Below are 16,669 nucleotides of genomic sequence, written 5' to 3'. Positions count from 1 at the left end.
AAGGAAAGAGAGTGGAGAAACTGGATAGTTTTAATTATTTAGGATTGGTGCTCACTGGCTGCGTGGGCTTGATGTGGCAGAGGTTTCTCTGCCATGAGTGAGTTGGACCAAGGGCATGGTTCATTAAATTTCACATTTCAAAAGTCCTTTGTAAGGGGCACCATCCTAGACTACTGGTGGGGGAAATTTTGTGACATTAAAGGAAATTGTCATCATAATTGCACTTAAAATGTAATGGAATGGGGGTGGAGGTAAGTTATAGAGCAAGGGAAGGAAATAAATGTCTAGAGATAAATACAAAGAGAACGCTGTGCCAACAACTGTACGATTCAGAGAACTTGAATTTACATGATTTGACTTTCAGTTTTATAACCAGTGATACTGCATAAGAATACGACAGTTCATCTATTTGGTATAGAAAATGAATTAATTAAAGGTGAAATTTTATGTGTTGTACATCATTGGTGGTTGTGTTCCAGATATGCACCGAAATGCCCCGTATGTGGTATCGGGCAGCGTTGACCAGACCATCAAGGTGTGGGAGTGTCGCTAGAATGCGACGTCTTCATACGGCTCCCCTGCAACACACCGCTGCTGCCCCCCACCCCCTCCCCTGGTCAGCACCCTCCACCACCCACGCCCTTCACCCTATGGTAGAAGCCCTCAGGGTATTGGCCAGATTGTTTGTGGGGTCTTCCTATGTTGAGGCACCTTACAAAATGGTTCTCTGTTTGGTGAAGCCCTTAAAGAATGAAATTATAGATATAATTTATTAATATTTATTGCACTCAGTGCTTTTGTTTCTGTGGTTTGATGAGGTTGAAGGAGCGCTTGCTTGCTGTGGGTTGGCATTGTCTCGGTGTGTGGTGGGTGGCCCGTAGTGCTTCATGTATAAACGCTTTTCTATTGCCTGCGTCACTTACCCGGGACTGCTGCAGGAAGGTAAAGCGGAAAGAACATGAGGGGAGTAGTGTGTCAAGGCTAAAGTGCCACATCACCAAAGATAGGGAATTGATTCTTACTGCAAAACAAGTGACTTTTAGGTTTGATGATCATGAAATCAAATAGTGGAGTTGTAGTCATGATGCGCATTCCTAAGCCCATCATACGGTTGAGTTCAAAGTGCCGAGAGCCATTCCCGAGGTCTGGCGGGTCTTGATGATGTAGTGGGAAGCAGTCCTGTCATATGGGGGCCTTCATCAGTTTATTTGTAGTGCTTGAGTTCTCTGCCCCATCCAGCGCCATCCGTACAACTACCCGCAACCGCATTGTGTCGAGAGGAGCTTGTAGGCTGGTGAGGAGGGGCAGGGAGTGGATCACGTGGCTTGCTGGTGTCAGGGTTGGGGCTTTATGGTGCTGCTACTACTGCTACTACTTCTCACATTCAAAGGTTGTGTCCTTCCCTTCCCTGAAGGGTCTTGGCCATCCAGAGTCCTGTGGCCTGCTGTGTGCAGGCCACAGGGCAGGCCGTGGTTCTGGGGCCTCACTGTGCAACGCTGCCGTCAAACCGGAAGCAAACTTTTACTTTGTCATGCGTTACTTCACTTTTGGCGCAACACGTGCCTCATCCCACTAACTTTCTGTGATTATTTTTATAGTCGTGAGAGTGGTTTAAAAGCTTTAGTATATTTTTTGTATTTTTGTATGGTCCATCCAGAATATTGAAGGTTTTCATGCGAGAGTACCTTTTACGCCCCCTCCCCCTTCTGAGTGTCAGTCAAGGGTTTTGTGCCGGGCACTGAATGTTTAGGAGTGCCAATCAGTGGATCCCAGAACATCAGCACCTCAGCCCCTTACCTTTGGCCCGGCATGTCCAAGTGCCGCCACAGCCAGCCAGCTACGAGTATTACCGTAATGTAGTCAGTCACCTTGTAGAGTGTGGTCAGACAATATTTATTCCATGACCCCTGCGGACCATCACAATACACGAGTGTGTGTGTGCGAGTCAGATTCCACTCAGGTGGACGGGCTGCAAGGGAGCGCAGTGAGTTGTGATGGTCCCAGTATAGTGTTTGACGCTCTAGTGGAGTCACCGTGGACTGTGCTCCTATCACTAGCTCATAGCCAAATAGATATAAGTGCAGTCTGGTGCATATACAGTGGATTTTAGCTTTCCTTAGTCAATTTTCCTTAACTTAATTATTATTATTATTATTTTCCTTTTTCCTTTTTATATACATATATATAAATATATATATATATAGCAATGTTATTTATTTGATAATGCTGCTATTGAAAATTATACCATCAAGATATTTTATTCAAACTAATATAGAACCACAAGATCTTTATAAGCAGTGAACTAATATGAAGGTTATGAAGATGGTGTTTGTTAAAATTTGATGTGTGAACTACAAGGTAGATTTGCTTTTGTACTGAATGAATTGAGCCAAGGCAAGTGTCCGTACTGTGGTGTTGTAGCCACTCGAGACAGCCAACACCGACTCCAGGAGGAGGAAGGATCCATCACCCGAGTTTTGCCAAGCACTGGGCTGGGCATGTTGTTGCCTCAGTTGCAACATTGTCTTTCATGAACAATATTCGTGCACACAAATGCATTCTATTCTCATATCATTTCTTTTGCCCCTGACATTATTTCCCTAAGTGAGACTGTTAGTCCACCACATTCCATAGATAATATCAGTCTGTTGCGCTGTGCATGTGCTATTTTAGCCCATATAGATTATTTCAAGTAATTTCTTTTGACTGACCAAGTTTGTTCCTGAAAGGTAATGTGTGCACATGTCGCTGTTGTGTACTAAACCACTGAGTACCTTGACAGGTGTCACCAAAATGTACTTCTCCACTGCAAATACTATGTACCAGGTAACCTACTGTTATTATAATACTGCAGAAGTAACAAGTCAGTGTAACACTATTTATTGTTCTTCAGTAATCCTAACATCTAGTACAAGAGTACTTTTGATGCATAAATATAGAGCAAAGTTAGATCTTGATGCTAGTTTATTATTATCTGAACCTAACTGCCTTTACTAACAGCTGTTAGACTTTGCTAAATTGATCAAACCTATGTAGAATGTAAGAGTCGAGTCTTGTCATTTTTATCTTGGGTGGAGGCCCCGTGTCGCCATTCCAAGCTGCGGGCATTGACTGACTTGTGGCAATTCGGCGTTGCTTAACCCTTGGACTGTTTTAGTCGGTATTTTGTATTTCTTAACAATTTTATTCAATGCTTGGTTCCACGTGCTAAAAAATCCTCAGCGTGTTTGAAGGAACACTCATGAATACTGCTGCAACTATAGAGATCCCAAGGCCAAATATAGCTCGAAACACTTGTAAGGTGTATAAGAGGACTGTAACAGCTTATCCTCCGAGTGCTTTTGAGTCAGATGGTTGAATAACGATACTCTTGGGTCGTTTTTGCTCGCCATTCAGGGCAGATGCTCTGGCTGTGTTGGAGATGCCACTGCACTTGTAATCCTTAAGTTTTCTATGAGTGCACACTGACCAAGGCTTGGGCTGATTGTTTATTTGCTGGGCAGAAGAAATGCAAGCAGGCAGGAGTACTAGTATTCTGTAAATATGTTTTAGCTGTTTCCCTCCTTTGTCAAAGACCGAAAATAAACCAAATTTGCCAGGAAAGTTCAATACTTTGGAACTTGGTACTTGTACTGTGGCCTAGGCTTGTTATTTTTCATCTTTTGGATGCATATCATCTTGTTGCTCTGCTTGACATTTAGTACTGAAATGTGTAGGAATTCAACAAGAGTTTGATGTGTTGCATTTTATTTATCAAGAAGAAAGTTGCATGAACGAGTTGATTTGTCCAAGCATGAGACAATATTTTCTTATTTCCCACTGCATGCTGCCTAATTTGTCTTTATTGTTGATATTATTTATAATGCCTGGTTATACCTTTTTTTTTGAGTTGTGTGACAAAGATATAGCAAATACCGATACTTTAGAAATAAATGCACTGTAGCCAGGAAGCTACTAAAACAATTTGATATTGGGGTCTATAGAAAAATAAAAGATTCTTACCAGCAATTAGTAAGTGGCAACTTCCACTATTCATGTTTCGTTGAACTCTTAAATAATTGATTATCACCATCAATATAGATATTCATAGTTTGCTTTATGTGGTTGTCAAGTTCAAATACATTTCAATCAAGTGAATATCATATTAGTTGTCTCAGTTTGTGTATGGTGATGTTAATGCTATTGGTGTTTCTGTAAATAGATTCTAATTTTCCCTCTCTGTACATTTATCTGTAAACATGAAAGTGATAAAAGAATAAAACTTTCTATGTACACAAAAATATTCATTTTGATTTTCATTTTTATTTTTTGCTGTTCACACAATTTGCACTATGATGTTGTAGATGCGAGGATGCCAGTCTTGTGCTCCACGTGCTTAATTCACTCACAGGCCTCAAAGCACACCAGGTGGGAAGGGGAGGGAATACATTTTCTTTTTATTATTTGTAGCTCATTCATTCACAAGATGTAGGTTATAGAGTGCACAACATACTTTTAAGATTTTATAGGAATTCTTAAAAGGGATACCACTTTACAGCCAACTGTTCCCTTTGGGCCAGTAAATTCAGTCATTTGATATTCAGATTTTGACCATAAGTGATGTGGAAATGTATTGGAAGCCTGATATGGGTTGTAGTTTAGAAAAATAAGATGAAAAAGTGACTAATGTTTTGATATCCTATGTTGTCCATTTGGATATGATTGGTAAATGTGTAGGATGATCCTTTTTTTTTTTTTCATACATCACGCAGTAGTAGCTACCAAGTCGCTGAAAAGTGACCTGCAGCGCTTGGTTTCTTTAAAAGTTTTATGTACAAGAATGCCTCTACTGCTTATTTGTGGTTCTTCATGTCCATCTTGATTAGGAACTGTCTCGTGATGGCTTGAACCCAGAGTGTGCAAGGAAAGAAGCGGACTGCTAATGCTTTGTTGTATAACCCCTGCACATCTGTCAACTTTAACTTTGGATAGTCAGCGACATGGGATTTGGAAGTACTTGCTTTGTCCGTGGGGTGAAGTCGGTGAAGAAAGATGTGGGGAGGTAAGTCGCGGATAATGGTTGCTCCCATAATTATCATACGATTACTGATGTGCAGGAGTTATGCTTTTCAGGTGCCAACAAATCGCCAAATTGAGTTGAAAAGAGAGGATTGTGTGTGTGGCTTTTACAGCTTGCTTATGAATTTTAATCTTGTAAGGAGTTTATAATGTTAAACAGAATTATTTATTAATTATATGTTTTAGAAATGAGTACCCAGTAAACGTTAGACCATTATTATGAACCAAGAAGTAAGGTGTTACCATCCCTATTGCCTTGAAAAAAATTTATTGAAAAAAAAAAATACAAAATGCAAATGTTAAATGATCTGGAATATAGTTAATGAGGAATAAAGATGATTGTGTGATAATACAGCAGTGCACTGGTGTTAAATATTCAGGGAATGGTGAGTATGGTTATGACCTATAGATAATGAGCATAGAGAAGTTGAAAGTTTGAGTGGCCTTGGTTATTATAATTATTAGAACTCCCAGTGGATTTGTTTACCTCCATGGGAGGAGGTTAACAATCTCCTTATGGGGGTTGGATTTTCTCCAGGCCTTATGAAGGAGGAGCAACTGCTTGTTTACCACCAAGTTCTACTCCCTGAGAACTTCACATATGAAATTTGTTGAAGTGTGAGGTAACTGAGCCTGACAGTATATCAAGTCGTAATTTCTCCAACTAATACAGTACTACCTCTCATTAACGGATGTTAATTAGCTGTGTTTTTGGTGCTGTGTAATCTCTATGCCACCCAAAAACCACTCCAAATCAACAGATTATTCACATCAATGGACACCGTTACCCCCTGCTTTTAGTATGTTAATGAGAGGTAGTACTGTACTTGTCTGGGGTATTGGCTGTATGTTATTATGAGGTTAAAATCTACTCAGTAGTATGCAGCTGATACTTCAGGGTTTATATGGGGCACAAATTAGAGCCACAAATCATTTTGTGATAGAGGAAATCTCTAATCATGGAGAAATGATGCGACTTCCTCCGTTATGCTGACCACCCACTTTTAATACTGTCCTGTACCACTTTTCTGAATATTCATTTCAGTTTTTACTGAACCTTGTGGTAGAGGAGAAGAAATACTGAGTGTTCTCACTGGAGTCATAAAAGATGACCAAAACGGTGATTGTGCTGGGGACGCTGTATGGGGCAGAGATTTGGAATTTGAGAGAGGCAAAGAGGAAAAGTTTAAATGTGTTTGATAAGTATGGTAGTGTTTACAAAGTTGGATAGAGTAAGAAATGAGGAGTGGGGGTGGAAAATGAGGTTGATGAAATAGTAATGGAATGGTTTGGGCACAAAGAATGAGTGAAGAAAGATTAGGAAAAGGTGTGGAAGTAGTGAACTTTATGGGATGACTAAGGTTGAGATGAAAGGGGTTTTGAGCGAGAATGGCTGTGTATAGATGATACTGTTATGCAAGGGAGGGAAGGTGGGGAGTAGAGTGGTTCTGTGTCAATGATATTTTGACACAGCCCAAAGGGATTTCTCCGTCTTCTTCTCTTGAGGGGATGGAGAAAGGTGGAGGGGTCACCAAAAAACTGAAAACAGCTCCCTCAAACCCAGGAATAATTAACTGACAATACAGTGACAATTATCTGTTATGCCACGTCCACACGGTTATGCACTGTCCGCCGGGCACGAGGGCTTTGCTCGACAATGGGCAATTTCAGCGGGCGAACCATCAAACTGTCCATTCCCGGTGCCATTTGTGGGCAGTGGATGGAGGGCTGATATCGCTGAGAAACGCACAAGGTGAGATGCGAGCAAAGTTAGCAAACCTGCTCAGTACAGACCGAAGTTACCTTACCACCATGTCCGCACCTAGTACTAGTGTATACTGGTCTCGACAAGACACCGTATACATCAGAGAGAAATGAGGTTAAAGGCCACATCCCAAAGGTATATGTGCCTCTGCTTTCGAAAGGAGAACAGAAAAGCTGTTTATGTTCATTCTCATGTAATTGCAAAACAATTGTTCATTTTCATCCTGCAATTCACGTAGGATTGTCTGTGAGCTTCCCATTAAATCACATCTTTGTAACCACTCCCGGCACCAGACATGTCTCCGTGATTTCTTGTTTTTCTTTTTAATGCAGGCAGCAATTATAATGCTGTAAGTGCTACCTTCTTTCCAAATATGGCGGGAACCATGGTTATCGTACCGCACTGAACCACACACTCCCAACCTCTGCTTGCAGCCAACTAACCTCCAACCACCATTGTCAGCTGTGTGGACACTCCCGCAGGCAAAGTCTGCCAGGCACAGCTCGACCGTGTGGACGCGGCATTACAATCTCAAAGGAAATTAACCACCACCTCTAACGAAACTAGAACGTGTGAATAATGATGAATGCCTGCACAAGGCAATTCCATGTCCATTTCAACATGTCATCCCTATCCATAAAGTTGTCCAATATTCTTGTAAAACAATCATTTGTGCTCACTAAATGGTTACTAAGTTTATTCCATTTGTTAACCACTCTTGGTAAACCAGTTCTTGCTGATTTCCTTCTTAAACTTAAGTTTGTCTAATTTAAACCCATTACTACAAGTCCTACCGTATTTTGATGGTAAAACAGATCTTGCCCATATCCTTAGAACTAGCTGTTGACTAATTACAATCCCAATACCTGAAATCTTGTTCCTATCTTATTCCAACCTACGAGCTACCATCCTCCCCCATATTGAGACCAAATGGACTCTGATTAGACTCCGTAAGATTCTAGGTCCCAGATAGCACCAGTGGACCATATCTTGCAGCAAAGTGCCCCAGGAACTTTATCACTACAGAGAAAATGTCATTAAATTTAGCCCAAAGGACATGGATACCTAATAAAGCTGTGATCAAAAGCCCAATATAAGAAGAGTTCTATCCTCCTTAACACACTCGCTGATGCTCTTGTCCTAACAAAACCACACACAGTATTCAACAAGAACACATGAGTAGACAGCATCCGATAACTGGGATTACAGAAACTTTTTTTATAGATTCTCTGAGCAAAAGGAATAATAGTATACTTAGCAATGAAAACAAACTGACGATCTCAACCTACATATACTGAATTTTAACTTGTCCCATCAACCCACTTGCTTATATGTAGGATACCTAGTCTAAATATATAAGCACACAACACCAGCAAAGGCAAGTGAGAAATCCATATTTGGTTTCTGGTAGTGTTTACCAGACCATAAAGGGGTGATAATGCCACTAGATGATGACATCTTTTTATGACCCTTGCAATAACCCACTGCCCCCCTCCCCCACCCCACACCCCGCCTTCATCCTCTAACCACTTTGAAAATACCTGCACACCCACATTCATCAAACATACCCGTCCCTTCCTAAACCTTGTACCAACAACACTTGTACTATTAGGAGTCTTGAGCACCTAAACATCTGTTGTGGGGAGACATACACAACCATACATACATGTACCAAAGGCTTTTTCCCCCCTTATAAGGGAGATGGCCTAAAAACCACTCCCACCCATTCCATCCCTAACATACTCCACTCCCCTCCACAACCACACAAGATGAATAAGTTTACTACCAACAATTTGTTCCTTATCTATTCTTTACACCAAACAACATATAATCTTTCATCTTCAAACATGAACCCTCAACCTCCTTGACTTGAGATGGTTTGTTATACCAGAACTACACCACAGTATCCACTTCCCATTCTTCTCAACTTTCCTCAGTCTCGCATCTATCCCAACAACTTCAAAGCCAAGTATAGGAAAAAGTTGTTTCTGTCCACCTGAAGATAAGCATACTCCATTCTCCCAAACCAATGAAAGACCAAACTTCTAAAAAAAAAAAAAAAATCAGTTGCATTTGTCAAGCTTGAGGAAAATTGTTCCATTCCAACTTCTGAGTAGGTTGCAACATCACAGACAAGCTTCCCAACTCCCGTCTTGTGCTCCTCACCTTACCGTGGAGAAGGCGAGCAGGATGGGTTCTGACGCAGAATAGGGCTACGTCGTTGATGCACAAATTTGCAGTAATTTCTTAGAGGTCTGGTAATGTCCATTGCTATGGTAAAGAGGAGGATGCTGAAGATGCTTCCTTGTTAGATACGTAAAGAGGATATATTCTTGTGCATACTCGAATGGTTCAGTAGGATGGGAATTGGAGTATGCAGATGGGGAAAGCTACCCAGAAACCTAAGATTCGGGTCTACAGTTTCCAGGCTGTGTCATGGGCTTTTTGAGGTAATAATACATGTACCAACAGCTTTTTCCCCTTATTACAAAGGATTACAAAGGCGGAGCATGCCGACAGGAGACCTTTTGATCCATATCAAGATCGGATGCAAAAAAAAAAAAAAAAAAATTTATAATAATAATTAATATTATATTAATAATAAATTAAAACTATAATAATGTAAAAATAACAAATAAAATACATAAATGAATATAGGTATAGTTGAATAACAAACAAAGGTAAATAGTAAATGATTATAAATTGACATATAACTAATAATAAATGAAAATCAGACAGACAAATGATAACAAAACAAAAACAAATAATATAACAAATTATAACCATTACAGCATCTTAGGTATTTGTCTAAATTATTCTTAAAGCTTCGAACTGAACTACATTGCACTACCTGTGCAGGAAGTTTATTCCATTCATTCACTACACGGTTGGCAAAATTGTTTCTACCTACTTCCAAATTGAGGTGTTTCGTTTATGAATACCGAGCTAAAATAATTGTTTAAGATATTACATTCCTTCATTTGAATATTCAAGTTGGTGTCAAATTATGTAGTTAGTCCTTTGTAATGAAAGAAAATTATTATATTAAATGTATTGAAGAAAACTTATCTTTTCATTCATTGATATATGTAAATTTGCACTGTTCAAACAATTATACAAGGTGATATATGCTGGTGATTCTTGTTAAATTTATGAAATTTTAATAATAAAAAGACAATGGTAACCATCAATTATTGCGTACTTGTAAACATAAACATTAGGCCACTACACCAAATCTAAATAATAATTATAAGTATTTGGCAATAAATCAAATACATGAAATACAGATAATGAAAAAAACACGTACTTCGAAATTACAATTACAACACACGAAAAAAGCATGTAAGCTTATTTCACTGGGACCACAATGGAAGTAATTTTTTTTTATCCTCTGTAATTGTAATTTCGAACTATCTTTTTAATTATCTGTATTTCGTGTATTTGATTTATTGCCAAATAAACTTGTTATTATTTAGAACTGGTGTATTGGCCTGATGTTTATGTTTACAAATATGGAAGGTGTGTGTGATTTGAAGGCTGTGTTGTGTTTTCTGTAATTATAGACCAATAATAGATTATTTACTGAGATGCCTGACAAAGGGTATACTATGTGTGCTAAAAATGTGTTGGCAATATGATAAACGTCATTGTGTGTTGTCAAGACCTGTAGTCAAAATGACACTAAGCTTGGTTTGGTAAGTGTAATCTTTTTATACAAGTTTTTTTTTTTTAGATAGAAATTCAAGTTTTACATAAATGTCCAGTGTTTTTGTAGGCACAAGGAGATTTAGGCAAAACTGGTGAGGATCGTCTACTACGTAATTGTTATGTTAGAGAAGTGCAACTATTTATGTCGTGGAATGTAATGATAGGAATATTTAAGCGGAAAAAAAGTTCAGGCATGGCACACACGCAAACACACACACACACACACACACACACACACACACACACACACACACACACACACACACACACACACACACACACACACACACACACACACACACACACACACACACACACACACACACGAGAGGATCTAATAAAATGGGATAGTAGAGATACAAGAGGACATGGAAAAAAATTCAAGAAAGACAATTATAAAAGAGACCTGAAAAAGAACAGTTTTCCCCACAGGATGATGAACGTTTGGAACAGGTTAGATGAGAATGTGGTGTGTGCAAAAACGATACCCGAATTTAAAAAGTCTGGATAAAACGAGATATGGTGACGGGACACCACGAGCATAGCTCCCCTTCCCTTAAAAACACAACTAGGTAAATACTGACCAGCACAGTAGTGAAATTATGTGAAAGGATTGTGAAAGATCTATGGACCAAATATCTTGAAAAGATGAACATTGTGACAGACAGTCAGTTTGTCTTTAGATCTTGAAGGTCGCGTTTGTCGAATCTCTTAAGCTTTTGCTCGAGACTGATTGATGCAATGCGAGAGAAATAGGGTTGGGTGGACTGCATGTACCTGGACCCAGAGAAGGCATTTGATAAAGTGCCTCACAGTCGACTTGTGTGGAAATTGGAGCATGTTGGAGGATTGAGAGGCAAACTATTAGAATGGATTAAAGACATTTTAAAAGGGGGAAAAAAGAGGACAGTAATAAAGATGTAAAGAGGGAGAGCAGTGACGAGCAGAGTACCACAAGGATCAGTGTTTGCAAAGATTACAAAGGCGGAGCATGCCGACAGGAGACCTTTTGGGCCATAACTAGGTCGGATGCGAAAAAGTATATAATGATGAATAGATTAAAAAATAAATAAATAAAAATTATAATGTTTCTTGTCTATGTCGATGACGTGATGGAAGGATCAACAAGCTATGCCAAGGTGTTTGCAGATGATGCAAAAATCATGAAAAGTGTGAAAAACGAGGAGTGTAGACTACTGCAAAAATATTTAGATGTTATTTTTGCATGGAGCCAAGAATGGGAGATCACGTTTGATACAAAAAAAAAAGAAAAAAAAAAAATGCAAAGCACTGGAATTGGGCCATAGTGGCAAAAGGCCATCCTCAAACTATTCCTCGGGAAGCGAACGCATTACGAAAGCAAGAGAGGAGGAAGACTTGGGAGTGTTGGTAAAAGACAATCTGTCACCTGGCAGAAATATCAGCAGGATTGCGGATTGTGGGCGCGTTCCTCGTTGTGTTCCTATATGCGCTCCCAAACTTTGAAATCCTAAGAGGCAGGAGGTTCATAGCGAAATTAAAGTCCGGTAGGGCACATACTGTACTATACCAAAGAAAAATTTCATAGGCCACATACTATACCGGCACCTATATTGCTTTAATAGTTTGAGAGCGTTAACCGCGGCCAAACTAAAACGGAACGCGCCCAGCTCTGAAAAAAGAAAATCATAGAAGCCCTGATATATCCAAGACTGGAATATTCGTCAGTGGTATGGTCCCCACATGGAATGAGGGCTGTAAGCAAGATCGAGAGAATGCAAAGGGGACAGCAACGAAACTGGTTCCCAGCCTAGCAGATAAACCATATGAGGAGAGACTAAATGTACTGGGTCTACCAACTTTGAAACATCGAAGAGAAAGAGGCGACATGATTACAGTGTTCAGGTTACTAAAGGGGATAGATTGCATTGATAGAAGTGATCTGATTAAAGATGGAAGGGCTTTAAGAGATCATGGAAGGGAGTTAAGAAAGATCACATGTTGATAATGTGTGAAGAAATACAGTTTTCCATATAGATGCATAAATTCTTGGAATAGCTTAGGAAGTGGTATGGCCCAAACTCGAGCAATACACGAGTTCAAATCTAAATATAACTGAAAATCAAGGATATACTGTAGATTAAGTTGGAACCGAACATGAATTTGAGGATAGGTAGGTAGGATAAATACCCAACGATTATTGCTACTTTTACTTTATACTACAATTAGGTAAATACACACACAGATAGAGCTTTTAAACGTATAATAAAGCAAATTTTGTAACTATTTATTTATTTATTCATTTATTTATCTGTTCATTGGTTTACGTTTTTCTGGTATTTTGGTTATTTGCTTATCATTTTCTTTTATTTATTCCTTTATCTGTTTTATTTATTTATTTATCTATTTGTTTTATTTATTCATTTATTCATTTAATCACTTTGTTTTTGTCCATATGACGTTTGAAGTCGTCAATACCCGGGGAAATGAGAATAAGCTCGGCAAGAATTAAACTAATTCCCCACAAAAGGAGCGAAAGAAAACCATTACACAGACATTTGATCCTTAATTTATTGTCACTAATTGCTATAAATAATGAAAGACATTTGGTGCGAGAGCTGCTATTACTTGGACTGTATATATATATATACATATTTCGATTTAAATAGGTGTGTGTATATATATATATATTCGAGGCCTGGAGAACTGCTTTCTTCTTGTATTTTGTACCACTCATTTCGATGTTATTGCTCTGTAACGTTATTGCTATTAACGTTGGTGTTATTAATGATGTTATTAATGATGTTATTAACGTTATTGCTTTGTAACGTTGTTAACCTGGGACGCTGACCAGAGGTCTGCCTTGGGATAAGATGTCAAGACGAATAAAATCACCTGGCGACAGCAAAGGCAGAAGGGGAAAGGTGCCATATGGTGCTGAAGATGTTGAGAGAAAGAGAGTAAGGCTACCCCTTTCCCTACCGATTTTTTTTTTTTTTTTTTTTTTTTTTTTTTTGAGGGTTAATGTTATCGTCATCTAAGAGGAATTCACAAGTTGTATGGATTGAAGAGGTCCCGAAATAATGACGAAAATTTTGCAATATTCCAGCACTTTTGATGACCGTGTGTGGTTGTTATTGACGGCAGTTATGTAACAGTAGTTATCAATCACGTTATTGATGGTATGGTTATTTTAAACTATTTAAGAACACTGGAGGACAAGTTTTTTGAGTTTTCGAATCTCGTCCACCTCCTCACCCTCACCCGCTCCCTCCTCAGTCGGGGATCTGTCTGATGGTTGAGAGATGGGCCTCTATGAGCTGAATAAAATCGCCTGGCGACAGCCAGAATAAAATAAAGAACATTTACCGTGAGTGTTGTCATTCTCACACGGGGAATAGCTGTTGTCAGTTTTACGTTGTCACTATGTTGATTTCTGTACTGCCGTTATCGACTTCTTCTGGTAGATATCTGATACGGTGATTGAGTACCTCGAGAGAAGGGTGACGTCATCTCTTAGTGATCGATGTAGGAAGTCCCCAGGAAGCAGGCGCAGGTGGCTGGAAGTCGGAAGCTCTCGATGGCGAAAGGGAAGTATTCGTCACAGGGGTCGTAGACGAGGAACCTGTGATAAGCCGACTTCTGGAGACACTTTGACTCGTGGCAGTGTGGTACGAGTGGGCAGGGTCGCCCAGCGTCCGTGCACTCCTCCAGGCGGGTCGTCTGCGTCAGGAGCTCGTAGTCCACCTTGATGTTGTTGACGATCACCCTCCAGCGGCCGTCCGTGTTGACGGCGCGAAGGAGCTTCGAGTACGAGGTCTCCGAGGGGCACAGGTAGGTCTCTTCGTAGATCGTGTCGGGTCGGTTGACCGAGTTCGAAGTGTCCAGATCGGCCACGTCGGCGTACAGGCTTAGGAGCTTGTCCTTGTGGTACTTGGCGGCTGCGGACACCTCATACTCGGGGTACTCGGGGTCGTAGAGGCACCAAGGACGAGTCGTGTTGTAGGAGCACCTCGGCTTCTCGTCAGGGCACGCCTTGTAACTCGCAGGGGCCGGTGCTGCGTGGTAAGGACTGGGGCTCGGGTGCCTCTGGGCGTAGGTCGGGGGGCGATGGACGGGGGCGTGACGGGGAGCGTATGTCGGGGTTGGATGGACGGGAGCTGGATGAGGGGCGTAGGTCGGGGTGCGATGGACAGGGCGGGGGTGGTAGGTGGGCGGGGCGGGCGTGTAGCTCCTGTGGGCGGGGTAAGGAGTCGTGGGTCGGTGGGATTGTGGGGTGTAAGGCGTCCCGTGGTGGGATACAAGGGCAGCGTCAGCGTCGGCATCGGCATCGGCGTCGGCGTGGGTACGGGTGGCTGACAAGAGCCCCACGAAGAAAACGATGGCCTATGAGAGAAAGCGGGAACATAGAAGTTAATGTCGATTTTTCCCTTATTTAATAATTGTTAACATGATAATATGTAACCGTGGGTAAATAGGAACGTTGGGTTTTAGAATAAAAAAGTTAATTATGGGAATATTATCTTGTGTTGGGGTTCTAATTCAACTGGATTGCAATCGGTAATAATCAAAACAAAAAACATGCCGACGGTATGGTCTATAATAAAATCGAATACAAAAATAAATAAATGAATGAATAAATAAATTAATAAATAAATAAGTAAATAAAGAAAATGACACAATAAAAAAATCGCAGATGAATGAAACGAGACAAAATAATTGAATATCAAATAATAATAATAATAATAGTAATAATAAAAAAGCATTGTTACAGTGCCAGAAGTATATTCAACACATCATTGAGGGTAAATCTTTAGAATGTAAGATCAAGTATTACTTTTGCCCAATATTCTGAAAGAAACTAAAGTGAGAATGTATATTTCAATTTATATTCAGAGTAATAGTATTCGTGCTATCGAGTACATCTCTTTAAAAGCATCATCTATGTTTTCAAAATTCAAGTTAGGCCACCAAAGCGTCATCTACATTTACAAAAATCAAGATAGACCCCCAAATTTAGAATCCTAGATCCGCCAGTGTAATACATTAATAAGAAATATGTAGAATACGCCCAAAATTACATAGATCTTAGTGAAATTGAATCTTCATAGGCTTGGATCATGTTTGAATGCAGATGTGCTTAACCTACATAAGCGTCAATGACAGAATCATAGATGTCTCTATTTAAGATTGCCTCCTAAATTTATGACTAGTTTCTTGCTACCTATTTGAAGGTATCCTCTCTTCTCTGCCATTTTGTAATCACGTCGATTAATTATAAGGAGTCAAAATTTTCTTCACTGATAGGGTAATTCAAAAGCCGTTAAAAGATTATTGCGTATGTCAAACGGAAGCGACATCAACAAAGCAGACTGCTCGTGCAATGTCGAAATATATACTGTCTTAGGCATCATTTGCATTGTATTCCACACGCAACTTACAAAAAATATATAGACAATGATTTTATGGAGAATCATGGAGTAATTGCGTGGAAACAACTCGGGTAAGAATTGTCTCAACAATATGACTCAAATGCTTGCGACAGAAGCAGTGCTCCAGCTCGCCCACAGAGGTCACGCGTCTGCTGGGACCCTGAGGCCACAGAGGGGAGGTGTAGGCCGGGAGTGGCAAGGGAGTGACTGGCAGGGTGGAAGAAACAAGTGGAAGTGGGTGTTGTGGGGGGGGGGAGCGAAAGTCGTAGGTTTTAAGAGGAAGTGGGAGGTCATTACCACCATCCGAAAGAATAGTTGAGAGTGAGGCAAAGAGAGTGTTGTGATGAAATCTACTCTCTTTTGAGAAAAAATATAAAATTAATTTTCGTAATGCTTATAAATATACAAAAAAATCAGAAAAGGGAAATCACTAGTATTCGAAAGAAGAAATATATATTTTTTCTAATTATTAGAATATTAGAAAGTGTTTCTTGTATCTAGAATTTCCTAATTTTAGATATTAATAATGTCGACTTTTCCGTGATTCAAATTAGCTTCCTTTTCTTTCTCAGCTCTCTCCATTATCATGATGGAACAGCTGAACGCAAGCCACAGAATCTGAAATGTCATTCTGTCTGACTTCTTTGATTACAAGAAACTAGAGACGATTTCTAAATGTCAAGAGGGGACAGTTAAAGGTGACTACAGAAATTACCATATAAACAAA

The 16,669-nt window shown here is 39.8% G+C and overlaps 2 protein-coding genes across 5 annotated transcripts in view; one reads left to right on the top strand and one right to left on the bottom strand.

The window, feature by feature from the left end:
• The window catches only part of Lis-1 (LisH and WD40 domain-containing Lis-1), a 28,733-nt gene extending 25,776 nt beyond the window's left edge, over positions 1–2,957 (top strand). For all 4 annotated transcript variants that reach the window (XM_076203992.1, XM_076203994.1, XM_076203996.1 and 1 more), the window contains one exon: positions 480–2,957. In XM_076203992.1, coding sequence (XP_076060107.1) covers positions 480–553 — 74 coding nt within the window. In that variant the 3' untranslated portion in view covers positions 554–2,957. The remainder of the gene's footprint in view (positions 1–479) is intronic.
• Positions 2,958–13,215: 10,258 nt separating this feature from the next.
• LOC143036290 (uncharacterized) overlaps positions 13,216–16,669 on the bottom strand; it is a 33,918-nt gene continuing 30,464 nt past the window's right edge. The window contains exon 2 of the mRNA XM_076203538.1: positions 13,216–14,896. Coding sequence (XP_076059653.1) covers positions 14,027–14,896 — 870 coding nt within the window. The 3' untranslated portion in view covers positions 13,216–14,026. The remainder of the gene's footprint in view (positions 14,897–16,669) is intronic.

This window comes from Oratosquilla oratoria, chromosome 20 (assembly GCF_046742065.1).
Source record: "Oratosquilla oratoria isolate Oo_2021 chromosome 20, ASM4674206v1, whole genome shotgun sequence".
In the NCBI taxonomy this organism is placed as follows: Eukaryota; Metazoa; Arthropoda; class Malacostraca; order Stomatopoda; family Squillidae; genus Oratosquilla; species Oratosquilla oratoria.
This window is presented reverse-complemented; position numbering and strand designations above follow the sequence as displayed.